The following is a 24,777-nucleotide window of genomic DNA, read 5'->3' on the forward strand; positions in this document are numbered from 1 at the left end:
ATGAGAAAGCATTGAGGGAAGCACTTAGCACCAGGCTGCTAGGCACGAAGGGATCAATAAGTGCTGGCTGTGGGCACTATCAAGACAGCAGACTGGGCTGAGAAGTCTGTGAAATAGTTTTCCTGTCTTGCTTTTTAAATAAATTTATAAATAACAAACAGCAGGGCAAAAACTATAATAAGTAAGCATGGGTCATTTTTAGGACCCAGGAATGACACCTTCAGCCCAGTGGACGCCCAATACTGGCTTCCAACAATGAGCATAGACTGTGAATTATGTTTAGACTACCAGACACAATAGGATGGTCTGAAGCCATTTTGCTTAAGGGATAGCTCTAGTAAGGCCAGACTGTGGGATGAAGGGGATGTGGGAGGGCTCAAGACTATCCACTCCCCAGCAGTTGGACCACAGTCCTGTGTGCGGAAAGGACGTGTGCACAAGCTCCAAGGCTGGATTTACTGGGCAAAAGCCATGGCTCCACCACTTGCTGTGTGTGAGTTTATCAAGTTGCTTAGCCACTTCTTGACATGAAATTGCCCATTCATACAATGGGCATAGCTGTTCTGCTCATTTTGTGCATTTGTGTTGAGATAATGTTTCTGAAGAGGATTGAACAGTTTGGGGCACATAGTAGACACTCAATAAATGGTAATCATTGCCAACAAAATTAATAATGACGTGTGAAGGAGAAGGTTTAGGAGGAAAAGCAATCCTGTCTTTTCCGTTTCCCCCACCCCCGAGGCTTTGCTTAGACAAGGAGTGTGGGGAATTTCCACTGAAGGCCTGTCTGTGTTCTCTGTGTCAGAGTTCAGAAGAAGAGGGGGAAATGTCTGTAAGCCCCACAGCCATAAGCGATTTCATTTTTACTTCCTTTTGATGTCAGAAGCCAGCTCAGCCCCAGTGGCATCAGTATCTTTTTGCCTCGTATGTAGTGAACTGCATCTGAACTCCTCACAGGCAGACACAGAGGTAGCAATCAGGTTCAGCAGAGTTATGCTGGTCCTGCTGTACCAAGCACTGCAGTTGGTGCTTGACATTAATCAATAAGAAAGCCTGTGTCTCCACCACAAACTTGTCCTTAAAGAAGTTATGCTCGCCAGAGCCTACAAAGCCATTCTTTCTTGTCCCTCTGCCCCCAGGCTCCATCCTAGCTCACATCCAGAAGCGGAAGCACTTCAATGAGCTAGAAGCCAGTAGAGTGGTGCGGGACGTCGCCACTGCCCTTGACTTCCTGCACACTAAAGGTGAGTCAAGGCTTTGATTTGGGTGGGCATGTTGGGCAGGTTGGGCCAACCACGTTCTGGGTACCAAGGGGAGGACATAGTCCCGGCAGGGCACCTATTCAAGAGGTGGCACAGATGGCACCTCATGATTCACACTTGTCCACCTAGGGAGAGGAGGTGTGTGACTCCAAGGCTTCACTGTGGAAGGTAGGGGATGATAGAGTGGCAAGATAGAGGTACAGGCAAAAGAAGGGGCAAAAAGACTGGATTCATGGTGCCCAAAGCACATGTGGTTTGTGCACTGTGGTTCGATGTAAGTGATATTTCTCTTTTTTAGAATTCATTTGATTTTTAATTGTTCTTGTGTGAATCTGGTACTGTGTATTGACATTTTTGAGAATTCTGGAATTTTGGGTCCCTTTTAAAAAACACAAGTATTATAAGAATATGCTTTTGTTTAAGTCCCAGGTGTGGGGATGTGGAGTGGCTTCAGACTGCAGCAGCTGACTATGATTTGCCTCGTGCTCTAGCAGAGGCATGGTTTTGCCAGCTATAGATAGTTTCTGCGATTGTGTGACACTTGAAATTCTGCAAACTTTTCAGAGGGTATATAAGTGCTAGAACCCCCGATAAACTGTTGGTCATTCAGGGGGTTGACTGCGGTTTGTTACTAGTTGTGCTCAAAGAAGAAAGAAGTCAGATTCAGAGATCTCCCCCTCATCCCTTTCTCTCCTTTCTAGTGATGGGGGTGAAGGGGGAACAAAAGGTGCAAAAAAAAAAAAGAAGAACCCACAAAGTAACAAAGACGTGTGCAAGGGGTATACCCAAGGAGGCCAGAAACGTCAGATCCCCTGGATCTTGGCTTACAGGTGGTTATGAGCTGCCTGGTGTGGGTGCTGGAATCCAAACTGTCCTCTGAAGGATGATTAGCAGTCTTAACCATCAGGCCATGTCCCCAGCCCCTCCTTTTCCTTACAAATGATGTACAACTCATAAATGAACGGCCCATTCCCATGGGAGCATTTTAGCACCATTTCATCTTTTAAAGCATCTTTCACATTGGCCTGGTAGGATTAGGTAGTCCTCCGTATTGGATAATTTAAGAACTACTGTACTGAATTTAATCTTTTTGCATATCCATAAGTCTGTTCAACTATTTCATACATGTTTTAATGCCACAGAAAACTGAGTTACCCTCTTGTGTTCCTTCAGTGGTAACACATATCCTGTGGCATTATGGTAAGGATTAAGAAAGACAACAGTGTCCTCCATGGTAGTTAACACATTACACTTGTTATGTATTAGGTGAATTCATTTATGTAGTTGACTGTATCTTCTGTAACTCTTATGGGTATATGTGTGTACACATGTCAGGAGCTATGTGGTGGGGTAATTGTGCACAGTTCTTGTCATGTATATGCATATACACAGTACATACAGAAGATTCACACAGCTACATACACAAATTCATATATAATAAAGGTTCTAAGCCTATATATATGTATATACTTATATATTTATTATATGTATCATATATATATTGTGTGTGTGTGTAGATGTGGTCTTTGTTAAATGTTACCTCTTCTGCCCTCTCTCACTAGACATAAAGAGTTTTTACTTCTAAATTACTTTCCTTGAAGCAAAGCATTCTTCCTGGTTTGGGCGGGGAAATGGAGGTAGAGCGAATAATTGGTTAGCTCTACTTCCTGCACAGCTGTGAGTGCTCAGAGCCAGCTGCAGGCACGCTGTACATGGATCCCACTCTGTGTCAGACATCGAGCATAGCCAGGTGTGGCAGGTGAGCAGCGGGTCGGGTTCATTGATTCCTCCTGGGTGGCTGGAAGTGATCTGCAAACTTCTAGTGTCCATGCTGAGGCCCTGACTCTGCGCCTGAGCTGAGACTCCCTGGAAGGGTATCTGAGCATTGCACAGCATGATGAATGGAAGCAGTTCTGTCTCTGAAAGCTGGGGTGCATGCAGGGAACACCTGCCTGACAGAGATTTACAACTGCTCCCCAAGCTGCCTCTGCAGATTGCAAAACTGGGTCATGCTTTTCACAGGAGCCATACCTTGGAGGAGGGGTAAAGGCAGTTTTATTTTTTATTTATTTATTTACAAAAATGCACTAAAGGGACCAGAGGCCAATGGTGTCTTAGAAGTTGTGAAGTGCTTGTTACCATCTAGCTGGCCCGTGCCCATGTGACTAGAAGTTGGAGAGGATGAAAAACGATTTCCAGGTGAACTTGGCTGTTTTCTAAATAACTTCATGCCGGGAAGATGAATTGGGCAAGAATGGGTCAGCCTCAAAACAAGTTCCCTACTTTTAAATACTGGACACACTGCGGCTTAACCTCTGGGAAATGAACCAGAGCCGCTCGATGGCTGGAGCACTCACTCAGGCAGCCCCTTTATTACAGCCCGGCTCCCCGAGTTCTCGGGCCGAGGCACCGATGGGCCACGGGCACCTATTTGGAGAGTAAGGCTCTGTGTGCAGCTTGCGATCTTCTGTGGGAGTACTTGCCATAATGGGAAATATCCTTCACTTTTAGTGCGGTGAGCGTAGCCTAACTCAATCTGTGCAGGCCAGGCTGAGTTGCTCTGTGTTCTCATTCAATTAGGTGACTGATGAAGTTACTTAGCTTGCTGGAGCTCAGCTGTTTCTTCTCAAGTGAAGTAACTTCAGAAGGCTGGACCTGTTAATAGAGAATTGAGGGCTGCCTGGGAAGCTGATCCCGGGAGTTTGAATGTGGCATGTTCACTTTCCCCATCATCACTCTGTGCCTTCAGCTGCTTCCCAGGCCTTCGAAGCAGCGTGTTCAATCTTTAGGCAGTGCTGTGTGTGCTGTCAAGGGATGGAGGTAGAATTCCGTGTTCTCTGCCAGAACGCCATGCCCTCCTTTGTTAGCTCTATCCCTTACTATGGGTAGATGGATTCTACCCCACCCCACCCCACCCCCTGTGAAAATTTAATGCCTTCACAGGTCAGCTTCTATCTGCAGGCCTCTATAGGAGGTGTGGCCCAAACACTGGGGTGTCTCCTCTGAAGAGCTGTGTGCTCACTCGATCAAAGCTTTGCTGCAGGCAGGGCGGCCAAGCATGCACATGTGGTATGGAGCAGGTGAGAGGGAGAACCGAGAAGCCTTGGGAGAATTGCAGAGTAACACTTGGTCCTCAGAACACTCCAGGAGTCACACTGAAGGACTCTTCTTCTAAAATCAGCTACACAAGAAGAAATGAGGGAGAGCCATCCTGGTCCCAAGATGCTCTCAAACAAGGCACTCATTATTTCTGCATGGCTGTCCCAGCCTTGCCATTTGCAGGGCTGTCTGCCTAGCTTTATGTCAGGGGGCACAGTAAGAATTCTCGGTTGTCTCTGCGGTGTGGAAAGTAGGCTGCCCAGGATTCATTCAGCGCTTCTTATCCCTGCCAGACTTCTAAAGCCTCTACTTCAAAAGAACTTTGCAGAATCAACCGTGCTCTCGGTTTGTGTCTCTGGTTACCGCTGCCTCCTGCAGCTCGTTGATTTTTTAATGTACCATAATTGGGAATTAATCTGCGAACAACAGCATTTGGAAAAAATTAATTGTGTGTGGAATGTTTGATAATTATGTGCATATGTTAACCCCTTCTTTGCTGTTTATCACTCCAGGCATTGCTCACCGTGATCTGAAGCCAGAAAACATACTGTGTGAATCTCCAGAAAAGGTACCTGGCCTGGTTTGGGATGTTACAGTTCATGTCAATCAGGAATACCTCCCTGCCTCAGTGCAGGAAGTCAGAAGCCCCCCTGGCCGAGCACCAAGAACAGCTTACTGTGAACACAGGAGACCGGTGTACCTAATATGTAATGTCCCCACATTCCAGCCAGGTGTGGCATCTTACACCTGTAATCTGAGCCCTCTCGAGGCTGAAACAGGTGGGTCACCACAAGTTCAAAGCCAACCTCCGCTACAGAGTGAGACCCTGTCTGAAATGACCCCTGCACCCCCCCCCCAAAACTTCCAGGTAGTTAGTCCTTGTGCCTTTTGATCTTATCACCTGTTTGATTGGCTTCAGTCTGCAAGCTTGTAAAATATGTGAGCCTTGAGCAGCATTAATATTTTCTATCACAGTGCTTCAGAGCAGTTGGTGTGAGTCAGAGACAACTGAAATATGTTCTTTTATATGGCTGTCTCTGCCCATAAATGCTGTGGTATGGTATTATGCCAGGTGGTGTCCACTATTAGGAGTAATAATTAGGGAGCAAGTTCTTGATAAGAGTTTGTTTCTATTTCTATCTCCAAGGTGCTCATTAATAGTGAAACTCTAAATGCTTCTGTTGAACATTGCCCCCTATGTAAACATCACTATAGCCGGTCTACTGGTAAATGGGAGTGTTTGTGTTTCCATATAGTGTATGCATTTAACAAATTCTGTGGTAGAGGCTGATAGTACCAGTAGCCCATATTCACAGCTCCATGTGTGTACATGCATGTACTAATGCAAGAACAGCATTCTTAGTGTAGAAGCTTTAGCTCATAGCTAAGGAACAGCCAGAAGTGAATGTATGAGCCAGTCCACCACACACAGTTCTCTGTGGGACACTAATGTATTAACTCAAGTAAACCTTGTGACTTCTGCTGGTTGTGGTAATGCACGCCCTGAATCCTAGCACTGGGGAGGCAGAGGCGGGCAGATCTCTGAGTTTGAGGCTAGCCTGGCTACAGAGTGAGTTCCAGGGCAGCCAAGGATACATAGAACTTGTCTGAAAAATCAAAAACAAATATTTTTGTGATTGTGACATCCTATCAGTAGTTCTGCATATACCTTCATAATGTATCATTATTATGATCATTAATAATAATTATAGTTAACATTTCAAATATTCACATTGTGTCAGGCACTTGTGCTTATTTGGTATGTATAAAACATCTTAAGATACACACTACTATTATCTTCATTTTATGGATGAAGAAACTGATACTTAGAGAGGTTTTTTTTAAAAACCATACAGAAGGTCTTTCCATGGTAAATGGGAAGGCCTGGACTATGGCACTGGAGCAGGCCCTAGAGCCCTGTGGGTGCTCAAAGCTTTCATTGCTGCCTCTGACATACACAGTGTTTCAGGTCCTCTCTTTCATTGGTTCTCCATGGTACATGTTTATTGCCCCTTTTTTTATGGTTGGAAAAACTAAATTTTAAGAGAAGCTAAATGTCAAAAGGCATTATCAAGAAACTGAAAAGCCAACTTGAATAATGGGAGAAAATATCTGAAAGTCATATATCTGATCAGGGTTTAATGTTCAAAATATATAAAGACCTCTTAAGACTTGGCCACAGAGCAGCAACTCAATTCTGAAATAGTCAAGAGGCCTGAATGGTCTTTCTTCAGAGACTTGCAGATGGCTAGCAAGCACATGATAAGATGTTCTGCTCCATAAGTTATTAACGGACTGCAGCTCAGTGTGGCTACTATACACCTACTAGGCTGGCTATCTTTTTTTTAGTAGAAAACAGTTCATGATGGGGAAGATGTAGGTGAGTTGGATTCCTCATACCTTGCTGGTGCTGTGAATGTGGGAATGGTTTGACAGGTCCTCCAAAGGCTAAGTGCAGAAACAGCAGTTCTCCTACGGATGTGCCCAAAACTGAAAAGAGAAACTGCAGCAGGTATTTGTGTGCTAACCTGTATAACAGCATTCATTGTTCTTAGTAGCCACTGAGTCCATCGACAAAATGGATAAACAAAACGTGATCGCTACATACAATGGAATATTACTCAACCCTAAACAGAATGAAGTGCTGATACCCACTATAACATACATGAACATTTATACCAGGTCTGGAGATACCACTAGAATACCAGCCTAGCATGCAAGGTCTGGGGTTTCATTCCCAGCATGTCCCAAAACAGCAACAGTGGAAACTCTTAAGCTGAGTGAAAGGAGATACATAGACAAGTATGTACATTCTACTTATGTGGACTATCTGAAGTAGGCCAATCAATCAAGGCAGAAGTAGGTTAGAGTTGCCTGAGTCAGACATGAGCAAGAGTGGCGAGAGTCCGCCCCTCACTTGGAGTGGTGGAAGAATGTTCGAAACTGTGGTGGTAATGGTGTATCTGATTGATGGCACCAGGTTGTACATTTAAGAATTGCTAAAACGGGGTGTGGTAACATGCCTTTAATTTCAGCTTATTTCAGGAAACAAGCAGTTGGTTCTCTGTGAGTTTGAGGTCAGACTTCCTGGCTGTCCTTGAACTCACTCTGTATATATTAGGCTGGCCTCAAACTCAGAGATCCACCTGCCTCTGCCTCCCCAGTGCTAGGATTTAAAGGTGTGAGCCACCACCACCCAACTAGGTCACAGCAATCCTAACACCATCTAGTTCAGCCCCTCTCCCTTAGGAGATAAGAGAGGAGTCAGTCCTCAGGTGCCTTGCTAACCCAAGGACAGGAATTATGGCCTAATAGAGAGAACAGCTGCCATTGACAACCAAGCCTCTGTTGGTCACATTGCTGTCCCATGACCTCTTGTGACAGGTCCTGTCTTCTTTTGCAGGTGTCTCCGGTGAAAATTTGTGACTTTGACTTGGGCAGTGGGGTAAAGTTGAACAACTCCTGCACTCCCATAACCACGCCAGAGCTGACCACTCCAGTACGTATGGCCTTGTAGCCTGTGCCTCTGCTGCTGTGTGTGTGGAGCATTTGAATCTGTGAGAGAACAGAGGGATAGGAAGGGAAGCCCCATGTTGCACCTCTCAGGCCTGAGCGGTCCTTTGGCTTTCAAACGGATCCCACCCAGTTGCTAATGAAGCTGCCATTGGAGCTTTCATTGGCCAAAGAGGAGCCCATTGTCTCTGCAAGCACAGGCTGCATCCAGACTCCTGTCCCAGATGAATAAGCTCCAGAGAATCCCCTGAGTCCCTCATCCCCCTGTGTAGAGGACAGGAGTGATCATCCCACCCAGGAAAATTCATGCTGTGGGAAGCCGGTGAGGCCCCAGACATCTTGCACAGAGGATCGCTTTTCCTGATGTTTCTCCTCCTTCACATTTCACATTTCAAACGGTGGTGCTGGGATCTCCCAGAAGACGTCTCTCACACATACTTACTACACTGTAATTACGATGATTCTTTTGAGATTTGCATGCTTCATCAGTGAATTTTGCTAATAGCTTTTTTTAAAGACTTGACTTTAAATATGCTTATAGCATGTCTTATTCTAAGCAACAGTATATAGGAATGTTTTCATATCAGCATCCAACATACAGTGTTCCCTTGTTCTCAAATTCATTTACATTAATTGCCAGTAGCAAACAAAATATCTGTTCTCGAGAGCACTCACCATCCTCTAATCAAATTAGTTAGGAGTGGTAGGGTAGAGGGCTAGGTAGGAGTAGGGGAGCCTGAAATAATAAGGGGAAGCAAAATACATGTCTTTTATTCCTCTCAGCAGTCTCCTGAGACTGACTGCCTGGCAGTGCTGCTGTCCATCCTGAACCTTCTTTCTAAAGGGCACGGAGATCGGATGTTTCATTCGAGTTCAAGACTTGATACACTGAATTTTAAACCATTAGGTTTCCTTCCTCTAAGCTAATGGAAAGCTGGGCAAGAGTCACTTTAAAAAATAAAAAAACAAACCCTACAGGACGGAGGCAAATCTCCACAGATGCCTCTCCTGTGCCATTCTTGGCAGGTATACATACAAGGTCTGCTTAGAGAGAGATGAGGTGGGGAAGCTCTCCTGGGGCTCCTTTCCTGGGACCACTGGAGAAGGACCCAGGAAGATAGGAAAGTAATATGGGGTTGGCCTTGTGAGCCAGAGGATGGTGTCTCAACTGACACTTGTCTTTGTGTCTTTGGGGCACTGGAGAGCCCTGCAGCTTTCCTGAGGACTTCCGGCTGTGACTTCAACCTTCCTTCCTCTTACTTGAAGTACATTCTGCACTTTGCCCTGTGCGTGCCCACGAACTCACCCTCTCTCTTTGCCATCTCCCCTCCCCATGCCCTATCCTACAGTGCGGCTCTGCAGAGTATATGGCACCTGAGGTGGTGGAGGTCTTTAGGGACGAGGCTACTTTCTATGACAAGCGCTGTGACCTGTGGAGCCTGGGTGTGGTCCTCTACATCATGCTGAGTGGCTACCCCCCCTTTGTAGGTCACTGTGGGGCTGACTGTGGCTGGGACCGGGGAGAGGTATGCAGGATGTGCCAGGTAAGTACTACCTGCGCCTCACTGGGCATAGGTGAGGGCAGCGTGGTTGTGGGGTGCCAAACAGGTTTAGGATAGGAGATTATCCCCAGTCTGAGGGGGAAACCATAAGTAAACAAAGATAGACATTCGGCCACCTATAATATTTTGGGAGAGGGTTGTTGAGACCAGCAGACCTGAACAAACTCAAATATGCCTGGCCCAGGGGAAGAGACTAGACCTGCAGGTAGGATGAGTACAAGCCAAGAGATGGAGGCATGAAACACTTCATGTGCACTGCAGGGAGGAGAGGACGACTAGAGCAGATTTCCAGGAGCCAGGAGCAGGCTTTAATGTATGGATGCTGTTTACACATCACCTCTCCTGTCCTACAAGTAGCATAGCCATTTTCGCCTTCCACGGTCATTGAGTATTACTGAGGGACCTCGGGGAGATTGAGGAAAGAGGCTCTGTCCTTGGCATTCTAAACCATGAACAACACTTGTAGCAGAGTTGGAGTCAGGGGACCAGATCAGTAGCAGCATATCCTACCCATCCCTGGCCAGTGTGACCTCAGAATGAACTCTCTTCGCCTAGAACAAGCTGTTTGAGAGCATCCAGGAAGGCAAATACGAGTTTCCTGACAAAGACTGGGCTCACATCTCCAACGAGGCCAAAGACCTCATCTCTAAGCTCCTGGTTCGAGATGCGAAGCAAAGACTCAGTGCTGCCCAAGTTCTGCAGCATCCATGGGTACAAGGGGTGAGTGACCACACACAGGATGGGTGGCATGAAACCTCTACTGGCCTACAGGAGGTGTCACAAGGAAGCTCTCACCTCACAGTGCGGCTTCCCCAAGCTGGGGACAGGTGGGACAGCAGCTCCAGACATCCTGTGGTAGAAGGAATGACTCCTGGCTCAGCCCCTTGATGTGCCATAGATTTGCCTCTCAACCTGGCCACCCGTTCCCACCAAACCCCTGGTGCCCTGTGAGGGTTTGACACATGGATCCCTCTGTTAGCAGAGGCGCCCATCCCAGGAAGCAGTCTGGAGTTGCCATTCAGGGTCTATGGTATAAAACATTATTATTAGCTAAGAGTCCCCAGGGGCAAGCAAGGTCTTACAGCTTATGTGACTGCATTAGAGTCATGTGATTCTCCTTGCAACTGAGAGTCCTAAAAGGCAAGTGGTGACATTTTCCATGAGTTCAGAAACCAAGTCCTCACTATAAAACTAAATCCTCCATGGTCAATCACAGGACTTGAACTTTTCCCTCCCTTTGTCCTTGGTCTGCCAGTCCCTTACCACCTCTGTCACCCTGCTGGAAGAGGGAAGCATTGCCTGCCCAAAGAGATGTCAGGATAGCTCAATAGCTAATTCCCATCCACACCATGTCAGGACCACGCAGTAGAGAGAGGAGTAAGGCCCAGGCCTGGAGAGAGGGAGACCTTGTAGAACAGTGAGATGGATGCTGGAGAAAGTGCTAGAGGGGGGCACAAAGGAGCAAGGCCTCTGCCTGACATGGGGTGGGAGAGTGGCAGGGAAATTGACCTTTGAACTGGCTCTTAGAAAGCATTAAGACTTTAACAGGAAAGGGGAGAGAGGACTTTCTGCAGAGGCACTTCTCTTACTCTGTCTTCATAAGGTCTGACCCTGCAGGAAGCATAACCAAGTCTCCTTGTTGGGCCAAGCACCTGCAGTAACATGCCCCTTCTGCTGGCCTGGGTGGGGGCAGCTCTTGGAAGTTGGGAGCAACATTACCCACAATCTATCCTTCCCATTCTAGCAAGCTCCAGAAAGGGGACTCCCCACGCCGCAAGTCCTTCAGAGGTAACGCTTCCATCTGCCTTCTCACCTTGGCCTTGACTTTCCCTCAGATCTCAGCCATGTGTGGGGCATGGGCCCATCTTCAGGCTCTGAGGCCCTCTCTACAAAGTTCTCTGGGCACTACCCCTCAATCCTATTGATCCCATAGATTCCCCTTTCTCAGCTTCATCTCAGCCCCTCTTTTCAGGAAAACCCCTGTTTCTACTCACTTGAGTGTGACTGAATCACCATTTGCATCCCAAAGTGGTCCTTATCTCTGGACCATCTTCACAGGAGGCTTCTGCTCCTAGCAAGGGAGAGGAGGGGTTCAGGGCCTCTGTAAGGCAGAAGGACAGATTGCCACATGTACTGTTAGGCACACAAGAATGATAATGGCCTCTGTGTCTTAAATACTTACCACATGTCCAGTGTGGTACTAAACACATTTGTGTGCAGTCATGTGTTGCTCAAAGACCGGGTCCAGCCTGAAAAACGCAGTGAGAGAAATGCCCAGACTTCAGACCCCAGCACTAAGAATAGAAAAGAGAAAAGAATACAATTTCATCATGTACAGTCAGTCATCAGAGATGGCACTGGTATATGTCAGCAACTGAGATGCCATGCAGCAAATGACTGTGCTGTTTCTTCACAACAAACTTAAGTTTTCCAGAATCCATTTTAGAGATGGAAAAGATAAGAGTCAGCGGGCTCAAGTTAACTTGTGCTAGGACACAGAGCAACTTTTTGTAAATCCCTACCAAGCTCTGCCCGTAGGGGTGGAGCTAGGCTGGGCAGGAACTCCCTTGAGAACTCAGCCTCATGCAAGTCCATATTCAGCATCCATGGTACTCTGAACCACTGCAGCTTTTAGGAGGAGCTACCCAAAAGGTTCTCTCTTCTTCACCCCAGGCTGCCTCGACCTGGCTGGCATTCCCACCCGGCTAAGCTGTTGCAGATGCTTGCACATGACAAACCCCCAGATAACTCAACAGGCCCAAAGTGTCTGGCTGATGCCCACCTGGGCTAGGCTCTAGGAGCACAGACAGAAGTAGCACAGGGCTGTCTGTACCAGAGCCCCTGTTTGTAGGGAAAAGGAGACAACTGCAGCCCCTAGCTTGGGAAGAGCCGGGGCAACGGTAGAGCCTGGAAGTGGGTGCTCTGACTGCCCTGCCCATGAGGCTCAAAGCCCATTCTCATCTTACTGGAACAAGGTTCTAAACCAGGCAAAGCTGCGTTGGAGAGAGCAGCATGGGCCAGGGAAATCTGCTGGGTTGTAGAACCCAGCAGTGGGTAGGTACATCCGAGCGCCTGCGCCTGCGTGGCTGATCTCAATCCTGCTGCCCTCTTCTCCGTGCCTTTCCCGGCCCCTACAGAAACAGCAGCACCATGGACTTGACTCTCTTCGCAGCTGAGGCCATTGCCCTAAACCGCCAGCTGTCTCAGCATGAGGAGAATGAACTGGCCGAGGAACAGGAGGCCCTAGCCGAGGGCCTCTGCTCTATGAAGCTGTCCCCTCCATCCAAATCTCGCCTGGCTCGAAGGCGAGCCCTGGCCCAGGCTGGCCGAAGCCGAGATGCAAACCCATGTTTGACACCGGCAGGGCTCTGAACCACTGCAGGCACTCCTTGTAGGCCTGTCCCAGCGGTGCCCCCTGAAAACCTGTAAGGTCAAAGTGTGAAGCAGGCAGAGGGACCTGCCCTGCAGCCCCTGCAGGCCTTTACCATCCACAAAGGCTCCCGGGTTCCCACCCATCCCCCATTTCCCTGGAGTCTTCAAAGGAGAAAGCTTTTTCCAAAGGGGTTGTCTTTGAAAAGGAAAGCAATCACTAGTCACTTTGCATAATCGCCTGCAGCAGGACCGTCTCTGCCGGGCTCCAAAGGCTCCCGATGTGCAGATCCCGGATCCAGCTTGCGGTGGGGGCTGCAGGGGCTGCAGCCTTCAGGGAGTCCGGCTGACAGAAGCTGTGGACATGCATGCCTCTTCCCTGCACTGTCACCTTCTTCTGGCGATCCTCCCACCTTCCTCTGTCCTACAGACGTCCTCTCTGCCTGTCCTCTCCCTGGCTGAGCAAAGCCATCCCCTCAATTCAGGAAGGGCAGGGAACCAGATCACTCTTCCGGTCTGTAGCACAGAGAAGCTCATAATCTTTCTTTGCCGTGACCGAAATGTATTCCTCATTTATCATCCTCTTCCATGTTTGGGATTGCTGCTAAAGTCAGTATTATTTCTTTTTAAAAATATGTTTGCTTATTTAAACCGTGTTCTTCCAGCAATCATAGAACTTCAAACTCACACTGCAAGCCCGTAGATATTCCCCACGCGGATATCCACGCACTTGGGTTTTAATCCTCTCCCCGACAGTCTCAACTGATTTTAAGCTGTTACTATGATGAAAACGTTAGAGACTGGTGTCTTTGCATCGTTGTCTGCCGCTGCTCCTCCACAAACCTAGGGTAGTCAGACTGCTGTGTCTGAGAGAAAGCCCTGTGCCCTGCTATGAGGAATGCTGTGCCCTCTGCCCCAGACATGAAGGCACAGCCACTGGAAAATAAGCTGTGGAGTCACGTAAAACAGATTTGCATATATGACATACAATATTAGTCAACCACAATCACCAAAATTCTCTCATAACTTGTGCTTGTTTTAATAAATAATTTAAAATTCTGCCTGTGGCAGCCTTGGTGGTCCTTTTGTCAACTGCAGGCTTGAAGAGGAGGCAGACCTCCAAGATGTGAAGTTGCAGGAGGGATCCCCAAATATTTATCCACAAGGTGAGATTTGCTTTTGTTTATAGTTGAGGAAAGGAAATTTATCAGACACCATGTCTATAATAACTCTGCTTTTGAGAGGCTGTTTACCAAGAAGTTGAGGTGGGGTCAGTAGCCATCACATAGCAGGTTTCAAAAGGAACTGTAATAGAGGACCCAGTACCCACCCCCACAGAAGGCCATATTTCCATGTCTAAAGCATTACTATGCCTTTATTGCAGACCTGATGTATGTCCAGAACTGCACTTATCCTACCAAAATAGATGACAAAAAGAAATGGTGCTTTCCACTGGTACCCAGACTAGAAGGAGCTGGGTGGGAAAGGCCTTTGTAACTTCCCAAGGTGTCAAGAGGGAATCTGGTATCAGGGCTCAGGTCATGGGCTACCAGTTCTCCTGTAGTATGAATGTCTGCATATTTGGGTGGCATCGATGATGGTTTTCCCTTTGCATCTCTTCATCCACCTGAGGTGAGAGCAGCTGGAAAAGCAGATTTGCAGAATGGCCCAAAGGCTCCCTCCCAGCCCCTGGACATCCAGAACTAGGAAATGAATTCTGTCTGTGGACTTCAGCACTGGCCTGGTCAGTCCTCCAAGTCCCCGATCTTGCTACAGCCCAAGACCCCAGGCTCTCATCCTACTTACCTTTGCTCAAGCTGTGCCCTCCCACCCACCTCCTCACACTGGTCCCACTCCCTCGGAAAGCTGTTCACAATGATACAGTGCAGCTTTGGTTTTGCTAACAGTTGTACATTTATAAAGTAGCAGGTCCATTCTAAGTAGTTTCGTTTGCACAGCTGTTCTATGGGCACATGCTATTATTTTATCCACTGGACATGAAAGACAGGCAGACAAAGGAAAAGGTGGCCCAGAGCTGGATAGCTAGGAATGAATGGTGGGACTTGAGTTCCTCCCACTGAGGTTTGCAACCCAGAGCCTTGCTGCTTTGGTTCAAGTCCCAGCTCAGCCACTCATGGGCTTTGTTTTCCAGACAAATTGCTTACACATCCATCTCTTAGCAACTCTCAATGAGCATAGCGGTTGGTGTTTAGCACACAAGTGATGAAGGTGAAGGGTCGTGCTGACCTAGGAGCATCCAACAGGTAGTCCATTATATTTGGTTATCTTGCTGTGCTTACCTTGTCTCCTGGGTGGATTAATAAAACTATGACACCAAGCTTGGAAATACGCTGCCCCTTCCCTTCCCCAGGGAGTCCTCTGAGAGCCCCTGTATGGTATGTAGATTGATCTGACTGAGATGTCAGGTCTCTGGCTCCTTATTTTGATTGGCTACTCTGCCCACCATTCTGTCCTGGGGTCCCTGTCAGAGGGCCAGCCATGGTGCCAGGGAACAGTCTGCTATTGGAAGCTAGAGGTTCTGGGTTCTAGTTCTGCCTGTACCACCATTCACTGGGGTGTCCGAATGTTCTAGCTCTCTAGCTCTCCATGTATAGTGGATGCTCAGAGGGAGCTCTGCGATGTGGGGCATTGAAATTTGGGATGGATGGTAAAGGCCAGTTTTCTAGTCCCCAGGATCCCACTGGGCTGTAGTCTTCAGGGAGCCAGCTTCAAGGAGCTGACAGAGGCAAATGAGACTTGTGTCTCTGCTATCAACTTCCTCTGGCAGTCTTTCCATCTTGGAAGGAGAACTGGTTCCAGCCACCGAAAGTCTCTCAGACCTCATTTCTCAAATCTTGCTAGAGGCCATTGGTCTAGCTTCAGTACTAGTTTCCACTGGACCCTGGGAGCTCTGGCCATGGCTGACCAAGTTCGTGGGCTTCCTCATGTCCACCTTGAACTCTGGGGCCTCTTCTCCCTCCTGGTCCACTGCCCCTTGCCAGACCCAGCTCCACAGCCAGCTTACATTGGTCTCATGCCAACTACTCCAGCAGCTTCAGGTCTGGAGAGACCCTAGGAGCAAGGTCCCCAGAAGGCTGACATTCTTGTTTCCATGGTAGCAGTTGCCTTGGAAGCTGCTTCCCCGACTTCAGCTTCTGAACCATCCAAGAAAACTGCCCATCCCCCAGGGGACCAGTGAATTAATCACACTCTGTTCCAGGGTTCTCACCCATCATGGGAAATAAATAGAACCAAACTAAGCTGGGGCTCATCAACCACTCTCCCTCCACACACTCAACCCACACTTGGACTTGGCATTTCTGAGAAAGAAAGGGCATAGACAGACACCTTCCACAGTCAGACACTCATCATAGGCAGACATCTCTGTAGGCAGACACCCTCTCAGCCTTTGCCTCACTGGGAGACAAGAGATTCTATGGTGGGTCCAAGTATGTGCCACGTCTCAGTGGTGCTCTGAGTCCTATGACTCCAGGAGAACCCAGGTTCCCATGAGAAGGACTCTGGTACTTGGAAGGGCTAAGAACTCCTGGAACTTAGGCTGCTGCAACTCACTGTCTCCCACAGACTGCTTCGTTGAACTCATCTCTGACTGCAAGCAGATCACTCAGGGATCAACATGTATTTCCTCAAAGGTTGTCTAGCCTACACTGAAAGAAGAGTGGGAGAGAAGGCAGTTAATGTGTATGTGTGGGTGCATGTGCATATGTGTGTGCATGCATGGAGAGGCCAGACGTCAAGTTCAGGTGTTCAGGAGCCATTCATCCTGGGGTTTTGTTTTGTTTCTGAAAGAAAAAAATTTTTTCATGGGGACCTGAGACTTACTGATTCAGATACATCAGCTGGCCAGTGAACCTCAGGGACTTGTCTGTGCCCTCCACAGCAATGCAATTATTAGTGCATGTTGCCATGCCCAGCTTTTAGTGTTTGTTCTGGGAATCAAACGGAAGTCCTCATGCTTGCACATCAAGAGCTTTACTGACTGAGCTATCTCCCCAGTGCCACTACAGTGCCAAACAGAACATCTAAATTTGAATTTGGACACTGGGTTTTAAAGATGGGAATGTTCTTGAATCTGGCTTGAGGTACAGTTCCTAGGAGAGGTGCCTGATGTAAGACAGAGCAAGTGGTGAAGGCCAGCCCAGCCCCAGGGCATCTGTCTTGATGACAGTGTGGAAGAGCCACTCTTGGCCTTGGACTTTGAGTGCTGGCTCTACTAACCCCTAGTAATGCCAACACTTAAGGGTGAGTGGGAGGCAAGGCATTGTGAAAGACTCATGAGCGAACATGGATTCATGGCCATTTATTTTGACAAGCTGGTGACAAATTAGAGGAAAACTCTGGCCTTATCCTGGGAATGTGGAGATGATGGTGGAAGGCTTGGCTTTAGAGGCTCCATCTGTATGGGACCTGAGGGGCCATCCAAGCTCTGTGATCCTACAGCTGAGGCTCCCATCAGGCCCTTGGGACCTGTTTAGCCCCTCCCCCACACTGTAAAGCAAGAGAAGACTATTGGTAGAGATGTTGCTTACATGATGCCCTCTTCCCTGATGACTTAAGGTGGAGACGTAGGGCCAAGCCCAGAGCTCCATCCTATGCTTTATCCAGAAGCTTCAGCCAGGTCTCTGTAGCATAGCATTCTGCAGAGTGTGAGGCTGGTAAGCCATGCAACTGGGAGGGGGTGGGGAAAGGGGAGGAGCTGTGAGGTCTAGACTTGTCCAAACCCAGAAAAATTTCATCCTGAGACCAGCGGATGCAGGACTGTTTCATCCCTGCTCTGGACCTGCCTGACCTCCACGCAACCCCCATCTCTGCCACCCTTGAGGTAGTCATGAAGCCTGGTAGCCAGGCTCCAGGTTAAACTTCCTCTCACCTCATAGGGACTTGTCTAGGAAGCACCTGGAATTCCTCTTCATGCAAATGAAGCATTCTCCAGCACCTCGGCCCCAGCCAATGATGTACATTCGTCCCCAAACCCCCTACCCACTCCCTAAGGTTTATATAGCCCTTATCCCCACCCCCAATAAAGAGTTGTTTCGCTGAAAGTTGTCTCTGGAGAAGGCGTTAACCCCAACCAAGATCCTGCCTAACCCATCAGCCCCAGTTAAACTTCACTCCTGCCCGTCCCACTGCATGGATACCCAGAGGGGAAAAACAGACCAGGATCCACAGCAGAGTTCACAGTATCCAAAGGAAGCAGAACAAAGAAGAGGAGGGAGCCCTTCAGGTGGGATGGCAGAACAGCCCAGGCATGGTCAAGAAGGCTGCGCAGGGATGGCTGCCCATGTAGGTCTTGAGGGACAAGGAGAGGTTTACTAAACAGCAAGCACCAGGTAAATGCTCAGCAGGGAGAAGGAAAGAAGAGCTTGAGGAGGGAGAAGCAGTGGAGGGAAGGGATTGTGAGGCTGGTGGAGACCAAAGGCCTGGTAATAGAAATGAGCAATGGAAGGGAGGCCTGGGGATTCAGTGCAGGGTAATGTGACTTTGAGAAGTGTCCCCAGGTTAGAGCAGGGAACAGGTCTGTGCTGGAGGACTGGAAATACCCTGATCCATATAGATTCAGGGAATGCAATTATTGAGGGTTGGAGCTAGGCTCTAGGAAAGAGGGGTAGGAATCAGGACTGGACTTGTTTGTGCTACCACTGCTCAGGCTCAGTTGGGTTGGTCCTCCAAACAGGATGACCATGTCAGCCAGACTGGGTAGAGGTCCTCAAGCTAAAAGGTCCCTACCGTGTCCCAGTTTCATGACACTTCTTGCCCAGTCCCTCTGTCCAACCCTACCCTACCCAACTGGCTCTTCCCAGCCAGGAATTGCCAGGGTTTAGCCTTTCCTCCTACTAGAAGCTTAAATGGGGTGGTACCAATGCCTACCTGAGATAAATGGGATTTCTTAAGATCAAGGCTTAGGTTAAGAGCTCTCAGCCTTACCTAGGCCCAGCAGCTGACAGAATAGTTGGAGAAGCATGGGAGGCACAGGGAAGAGTAGACCTGGAGGACTACCCCTCCTTCCATGTTTCCAAGCAGGGCCTCAGGTGCACCGCTACACCAAGGGGCAGAGACCAGCAGGGTCAGTCTTGAGCATGTGACTAGGGAGTCTCCTCACATCCTTACCCTCTGAGCCCCATATGAAGCCATAAGCCCAGCCTTCCTGCTCAGGAACCAACAGTGGAACCTAGGCTACCTGCCCACTGGACCCTGGGGATGCAAACGGAAGCTCATATTGCAGGCTCATGAATAACTCATCACCTGCTTGCTGCCTGTACCTCGAGAAACCTGTTTCCTAGGCCTGCCCCTGACCCCGCCTTGCATTTCTTTAAACTTTAATAGGCCCAGGCTCCAAGGCAACTGAGCAGGGTGGACAGAGCTGGCAAAGTTGAGCAAGAGAACTTGGGCCCAGCTCCCTGAGATCCTAGGTGACAGCTGACAGAGGAGGACCCCATGGGGCAGACCCACGTCACTAGAACCCTGGCCAAAGTGGAAATGTGGCCAGGCAGGAACCCCCAAAGTGGTCTCTGGCTGCAGAGCCCTTCACAAAAGGAAGAGTAAACTGGGGTGTTGAGGTCAAGCTAGGCCTCCGGGCCCCTGGAAAACTGTGGGATAAGGTTGCAGATAAATCCCAGGCCCAAACTGGCCTAAAAACTTACAACCCAGAAGTTTCCACCCTGGGTGTGGCGTCTCAACAAGGAAGCGTCCATCCAAGAAGTCCAAGACTCCCAGGAGGCCTGGAAGCAGCGCCCTGGGGTAGACCTGCATGGACATCCCCATCAGCACCAGAGACTTCCGCTGCCTGCAGCTGGCCTGTGTGGCCCTCGGCCTGGTGGCCGGCAGCATCATCATCGGTGTCTCCGTGTCCAAGGCTGCCGCTGCTGTGGGTGGTATCTTCCTTGGTGCTGCTGGGCTTGGTGAGCAGACACAAGCTGAGGCAGAGGGAGGGGATTTTTCTGGGAAGCAGAGGTCTGGTGAGGTGAATAAGAGGTGAAGGGCTTGGCTGGTCAGTGGTTGGAGAGAATGAAAACCTAAGAAGTTATCAACAGTGCAGTCTTGGCATGCAGGAAGGAGAGCTGGCTGTGGGCTGGTTGAGTGAGTGTGCTGGGAGGGCAAGGGAAGACGGGTTGGTGTCCAACACCTTTACCTGGTGGGATCTTGTGTTTGTAGTAGGATTCATCAACCTAGATGGAGTAGAGTGATAGAGGCCTGTAAAATGAGACAGCTCAGACAAAAGACTCTCCTCCATTGAGTCAACAGCAAGCAGTTGTCTATCTGTCTGTCTGTCTGTCCTGGTCAGGCCCATTGATGTAGAATGCCATCTCTCACCCTACGTCCCTGTCCCAGGAGAGCCTGAAGCTCCATATCTTTAAACACTGAATGCCAGGAGCATTCAATCTGGGAGGACAGCAGGGCAGGTCCCCACCCTGTGGCTTCCTGACCATCAGGTCTGAGTGGAGAGGAGCAGCAGTGGAGCCTAGAAGGCCACACTAGAGGTCTTGGGAGAGGAGAGAGCTGGAGATGGAAGGGGAGGGGGCAGTGGGATTGGTGTTACCTGGCCCAGTTCTAGCCAAGGATGGTGAGTGACCAATTCTGCTCTTTACCCGAGCAGAGCCAAGAGCCTGCAGACCTGTGGCCTGCATAGCATGTAGCTCCTTCCCCAGATAGGTACTGAATCCTCAGCCAGAGCTGAGTGCTGGGGACACGGACACACACACACCTCCCATTTGCACCCCCACAGTCCCTGATCCTTTGTTTCTGTGCCTCCTACATCACCTTCATAAACAAACCACCCACCCCTACCTCCTACATCTCACACCAATCAGGCCTTCCCCATCACAGCATCCTCTGTTTCCCTCCTCAGGGCTCCTCATCTTCGCCTACCCCTTCCTGAAGGCTCGGTTCAACCTGGACCACATCCTACCTGCCATAGGTGAGCATTTCCTCCCCCACAAACCCTTTGTGTACAAACCTGTGAGTGACTGTCAGTGAGCATGCCCATATGTGAGACTGTTCCTGGATGTGTGTGTGTGTGTGTGTGTGTGTGTGTGTTGTATGCCAGTGTCACCATGGCTACAGAGTAGCAGAATCCAGCAGCTGCCTGAGCAGACATGGCTAAACCTCAGGAATCAGTCTCCCTTAAGAGTCTTTTTGCTTCCCAAAGTCTCCAAGCTCTACAGATGACACTCTCATCCCCAGCCCAATAAATACCCTCTTCTGCCTTGGGTCCCACAACCTCTTAATAGTTCCCACCTGACTTCCACAGCCTGCACCCAAACTCCCAACACCCTCAGTCCTATGCAGCTTCACATACACCTACTTCCCTCCTTAACAACCTACCACCTCTGGCCAGGTGTGGTAGCGCACACCTTTAATCTCAGCATTAAGAAGGCAGAGAAAAGCAGATCTCTGAGTTCAAGGCCAGCCTGGTCTCCAGAGCAAGTTCCAGGCCAGCCTGGTTTACATAGTAGATGCCAAGACCACTAAGGCTACACAGAGAAACCCTGTCTCAAAAACAAAACAAAAATCACTACCACTTTTTCAAGGATTTGTTTCTTCTGCCCTTCCCCAAGTCAGCCTAGATAATGTGACCTAGAGGCGCACGGGAGAGCAGAGACAACCACCCACCCGTGGAGATTAGACAGCAGGAAGAACTTCATTTCTCAAGCTAGGCTTGATTTGGGAATAACCCAGTTGATGGGAATTTGGGGTGCTCTCACCCTGCAGGAAACCCGAGAATCCATCCTAACTCAGGACCAGACCATGGGGAGGGAAGATCTAGCAACAACAGCAATAAAGAAGGTAAGTGCCTGACGTTCTGAACGCCATCTTTTGTCTCTGCTATCTGACAGAGCAGCTCTGTAGGTCCTGGGAGGAGCCCCGAAGGTCATAGGCAGGGAGGGGTCCCCAACCAAGCGAAGCAGTGATGTTGAGTCAGCTTCCATCCGTGCAAGCCCTTCTCATTTGTCTTTAGGGTTTCCCTGTCCTGCCAAGCTTGGACTGGGGGCCTCCTGCTTCCTCTTCCCTTACCCACTGGGCCTCATGCCCTGGTTACTGTCCACTCTCCTCCTGGTGCTGAAATGTGGCTCTTGGAAATAATACCTGAAACGAGGCATCTTCTCCCTTCCTGGCCCTGTTCTCCACACTGGGAAACCCAGGGAGGAGTGTCTCCAAGGCAACCCAACCCCATATGTAGATATGTCCTTCTCCTAGAGCTTACTGAGCAGAAGAGTCCATTCCAGATGCTGCCCCAACCATTTTACCTGGATTAACAGCTTGGCTCTCACAAACCGCATGCTGGGAAGTACTACAATAAACTTCATTTTTTTTTGTTTTTTTTTTTAATGGGGTAACTGAGGCACAGAAAGATCACATGACACATCTGAGATCACCTCTGGGAGGCAGTGGGACCAGGGCTGAAGCAGCAGCTCCCGAGTCTGCTCCTCCCACTGTACCCCAGCTCTGCCTGGAGCATCCTGATCCCTGCTCTCTTGGGCTTTCTGATCTGACATCTCAGTAGGGGTCTGTACTCAGGCATCCCTATCTTGCTGTCTCTTCCAGGAGCCCGCAGCGGCCTGTCCACAGTGACCAGAACCCTGGAGAAGCTGAAGCCTGGAGGCCGGGGAACTGAGGAGGGCTAAGCACCCTTCCCACTCCCCACACTCCAGTCTCAGGGCCCTCTTTCAAGCTGGACGATGTGGAGATGAGCCCTGGGAATGCTGGGCCTACCTTCTCTTCCGGTGATGCTCTCCCTAACAGATTCCTTCACTCCTGGAATCATAGAAAGACCCACAGGACCCCTTTTCCCTGGCCTCATTGTTCTGGACAACACCTCAACTTTGTTCCTTCATTGATCCCTTATTGGAATTTGATCAAGGGCCTTGACTAGAGTCAGAGATGGTTGTTTTATCCTGGCCATAGAAGCTGAACACAGGAACCATATATAGGGGTCCTGGCTGAGGCTGTCATGTCTATGTCAGGAGCAGAGATGGCCACTGACAAGGTAACTTTCCAGATAAGTCCAATGCTGGCACAGTTGCTATTGAACTTCTTCACTCAAGGCTGTGAAGCACCTGGATCCACATAGCCCTCCCAATACCCCATCTCCTATTCTTCCCAATCCTCTTTGCAAGAAGAAGGTCCCTTGTCGTCTCTAGAAGGCTAGCTCAGAATCCCATAGCTACATGGCTCCCATGTCCTGTTCTAGCAGCCTGTGACCCCACCCCATCCCCTCTCAGAACCTCCAGGAAGGCTTGAATTATTTTTCACAAAGACATTTGTGTTTGTTTTAAGACAGGATCTCATAGCCTAAGCTTATCTTATGTGTTCAATGATGCCTAGCTAAAGTTAGCAATTTTATGTGTTCTCTGTTCTGTGTACTGAACCTAGGGTCTTGTACACACTAGGCAATCACTCTACTCAGCTCTATCCCTAGCTCTCACAAAAACAATTCTCAAGCCTACCTAAATATGATGAATGATGCATTTCCCCCCTAATCCCTAGCACAAGCTAGGGCACATAGTGGCTGCTCAGCAAATGCTAGTGGCTTAAATTAGGTTAAAAAAAAACACCCACTAGGCTTTCCTGGGAAGGTACATTCTGGCCTCTCCACAGCAAGGTTTCAGGTAGGGAGGTTCAGGTGCACATGCCCAGGCAGAAGGCTGCCACGGCCTCCATGCCTTTAGCTCCAGGAACAGCAATATTGTCTGATCTCCACAGACATCCTCCTTGTCTTGCTTTGAGAAAACAAACTGGAAACAGTCTTATTCCTACAGGACAGATGCAAATGACTCTTCTCAGAAGCCTTCTCTGACATTGCCCCAGTAGTTCCAAGGGGAGCTGATCACTGAGTGGCTGTGGTCTGTTTCTCTTTGTTAAGCATGAGAGCAGAAAGCCAGGCTTTGGGAAACAGGCGACATGGGAGAGCCCATCTTGAGCAGATGAGAAAGCTGAGATATCTCAGGATAAAGGACTCATTAGGTGCCCAGAAAAAGTCATGGAGACAAGCTCTGCCTCCAGGTCTCCCGTCTGCATAGCCACAGAGCTCAGCTCCCTGCCAGCAATGGACTAACATCCACAAGGGGTGATTTTTCACCAATGCTGGTCAGCTGTAGAGACTGGTTCCTCCAGCTTTCTCCCCACTTTTGCCTGTTCCTCTTCACTTGTCTCTTCCTCCTCCTCAGCACCATCGCCACCCACCCCTTCCCTGATAGACAAGGAACACCTCTTCCTCCTATTTGTCTTCACTCTTGACCTCTGTGCTTCAAAGAAATGCCCAAAGGCAGATGATGGGAATAACAGATAATAGGATAATATCCTAAGCCAGTGGATAAGGTGGCTCCTGTCTATTTGACCCTCCCAGGCATGATAGCCCTAAAATAGGATACAATAAGCCTGATACCTGAGAGGCCAGGCATAAAGAAGTATTTGTGACCATTAAGGAATAAATTAAAATATAGTCACAGGAAAAAAAGCAAGAGCTACATTCATTGGAGAAGCTGGCAGAGTCTTGAGGTGAGTGGGAGTTCTGGAGGCCTTCCCCTACCACCCCCCTCTTTTCCCTGCTGTGGGCTTTCTGAAGCCATTCCTCCAGCGCACGTGGATCTTTAGATACAGCCTCCCCAGTGGCCCCTGTGAGGCACACCTTTTCTCATGGTCCTTTTGGAGAAGAGAGGAGGTGGGCCAAGCTTGCAGTAGTTTATGTAGTTCTTGGTTAGTACTTGAGCAACAACAGAACGCTCCAGTGGTCCTAATGGATATAGGAGTGGACAGTGGGAAGGGGATCTCTTTCAGGAGTCTACTCAGAAAGTACTACTAGAAGTCCTCTTTCTAGAAGTCCCAACACCTGGGCCCTGGGCCATAACTGAGCCGGTCCAGAGAACACAGCAGTAAACCAAAGCTGGGTGATGCTTGATCTAGGTAGCCCCCTGGAGTCACACCCTCACTGGATCTCTCTGTAGGAGAATGGC

At 49.0% G+C, this 24,777-nt stretch overlaps 2 protein-coding genes across 13 annotated transcripts in view; both read left to right on the top strand.

Annotated features, from left to right (window-relative positions):
* Mknk1 (MAPK interacting serine/threonine kinase 1) overlaps positions 1-14,826 on the top strand; it is a 40,277-nt gene extending 25,451 nt beyond the window's left edge. For 7 of the 11 annotated variants that reach the window (XM_029476328.1, XM_021160701.2, XM_029476329.1 and 4 more), the window contains 7 exons: positions 1,140-1,244; positions 4,874-4,929; positions 7,765-7,860; positions 9,224-9,418; positions 9,992-10,156; positions 11,181-11,224; positions 12,574-13,864. In XM_029476328.1, the coding sequence (XP_029332188.1) occupies positions 1,140-1,244; positions 4,874-4,929; positions 7,765-7,860; positions 9,224-9,418; positions 9,992-10,156; positions 11,181-11,224; positions 12,574-12,808 (896 nt within the window). In that variant the 3' untranslated portion in view covers positions 12,809-13,864. Of the gene's footprint in view, positions 1-1,139; positions 1,245-4,873; positions 4,930-7,764; positions 7,861-9,223; positions 9,419-9,991; positions 10,157-11,180; positions 11,225-12,573; positions 13,865-13,903; positions 13,972-14,437 lie in introns of those variants that run through there. The other 4 variants (XM_029476332.1, XM_021160704.2, XM_029476334.1 and 1 more) reach the window with 4 other exon arrangements.
* A 4,410-nt stretch (positions 14,827-19,236) lies between these two features.
* Positions 19,237-22,687, top strand: Kncn (kinocilin). Of its 2 annotated transcripts, none has more exons than XM_021160707.1 (4): positions 19,237-19,725; positions 20,673-20,741; positions 21,536-21,610; positions 22,370-22,687. In XM_021160707.1, exons 1-4 carry the CDS (start codon positions 19,575-19,577, stop codon positions 22,447-22,449), a joined length of 375 nt encoding a protein of 124 aa, XP_021016366.1. In that variant the 5' UTR covers positions 19,237-19,574; the 3' UTR covers positions 22,450-22,687. The 2 variants fall into 2 exon arrangements, with proteins under 2 accessions (XP_021016366.1, XP_021016365.1); XM_021160706.1 differs by having other exon boundaries at positions 19,575-19,725; positions 21,503-21,610; positions 22,370-22,449.
* Positions 22,688-24,777: the final 2,090 nt, after the last annotated feature.

Source organism: Mus caroli, chromosome 4 (genome assembly GCF_900094665.2).
Source record: "Mus caroli chromosome 4, CAROLI_EIJ_v1.1, whole genome shotgun sequence".
Classification (NCBI taxonomy): domain Eukaryota; kingdom Metazoa; phylum Chordata; class Mammalia; order Rodentia; family Muridae; genus Mus; species Mus caroli.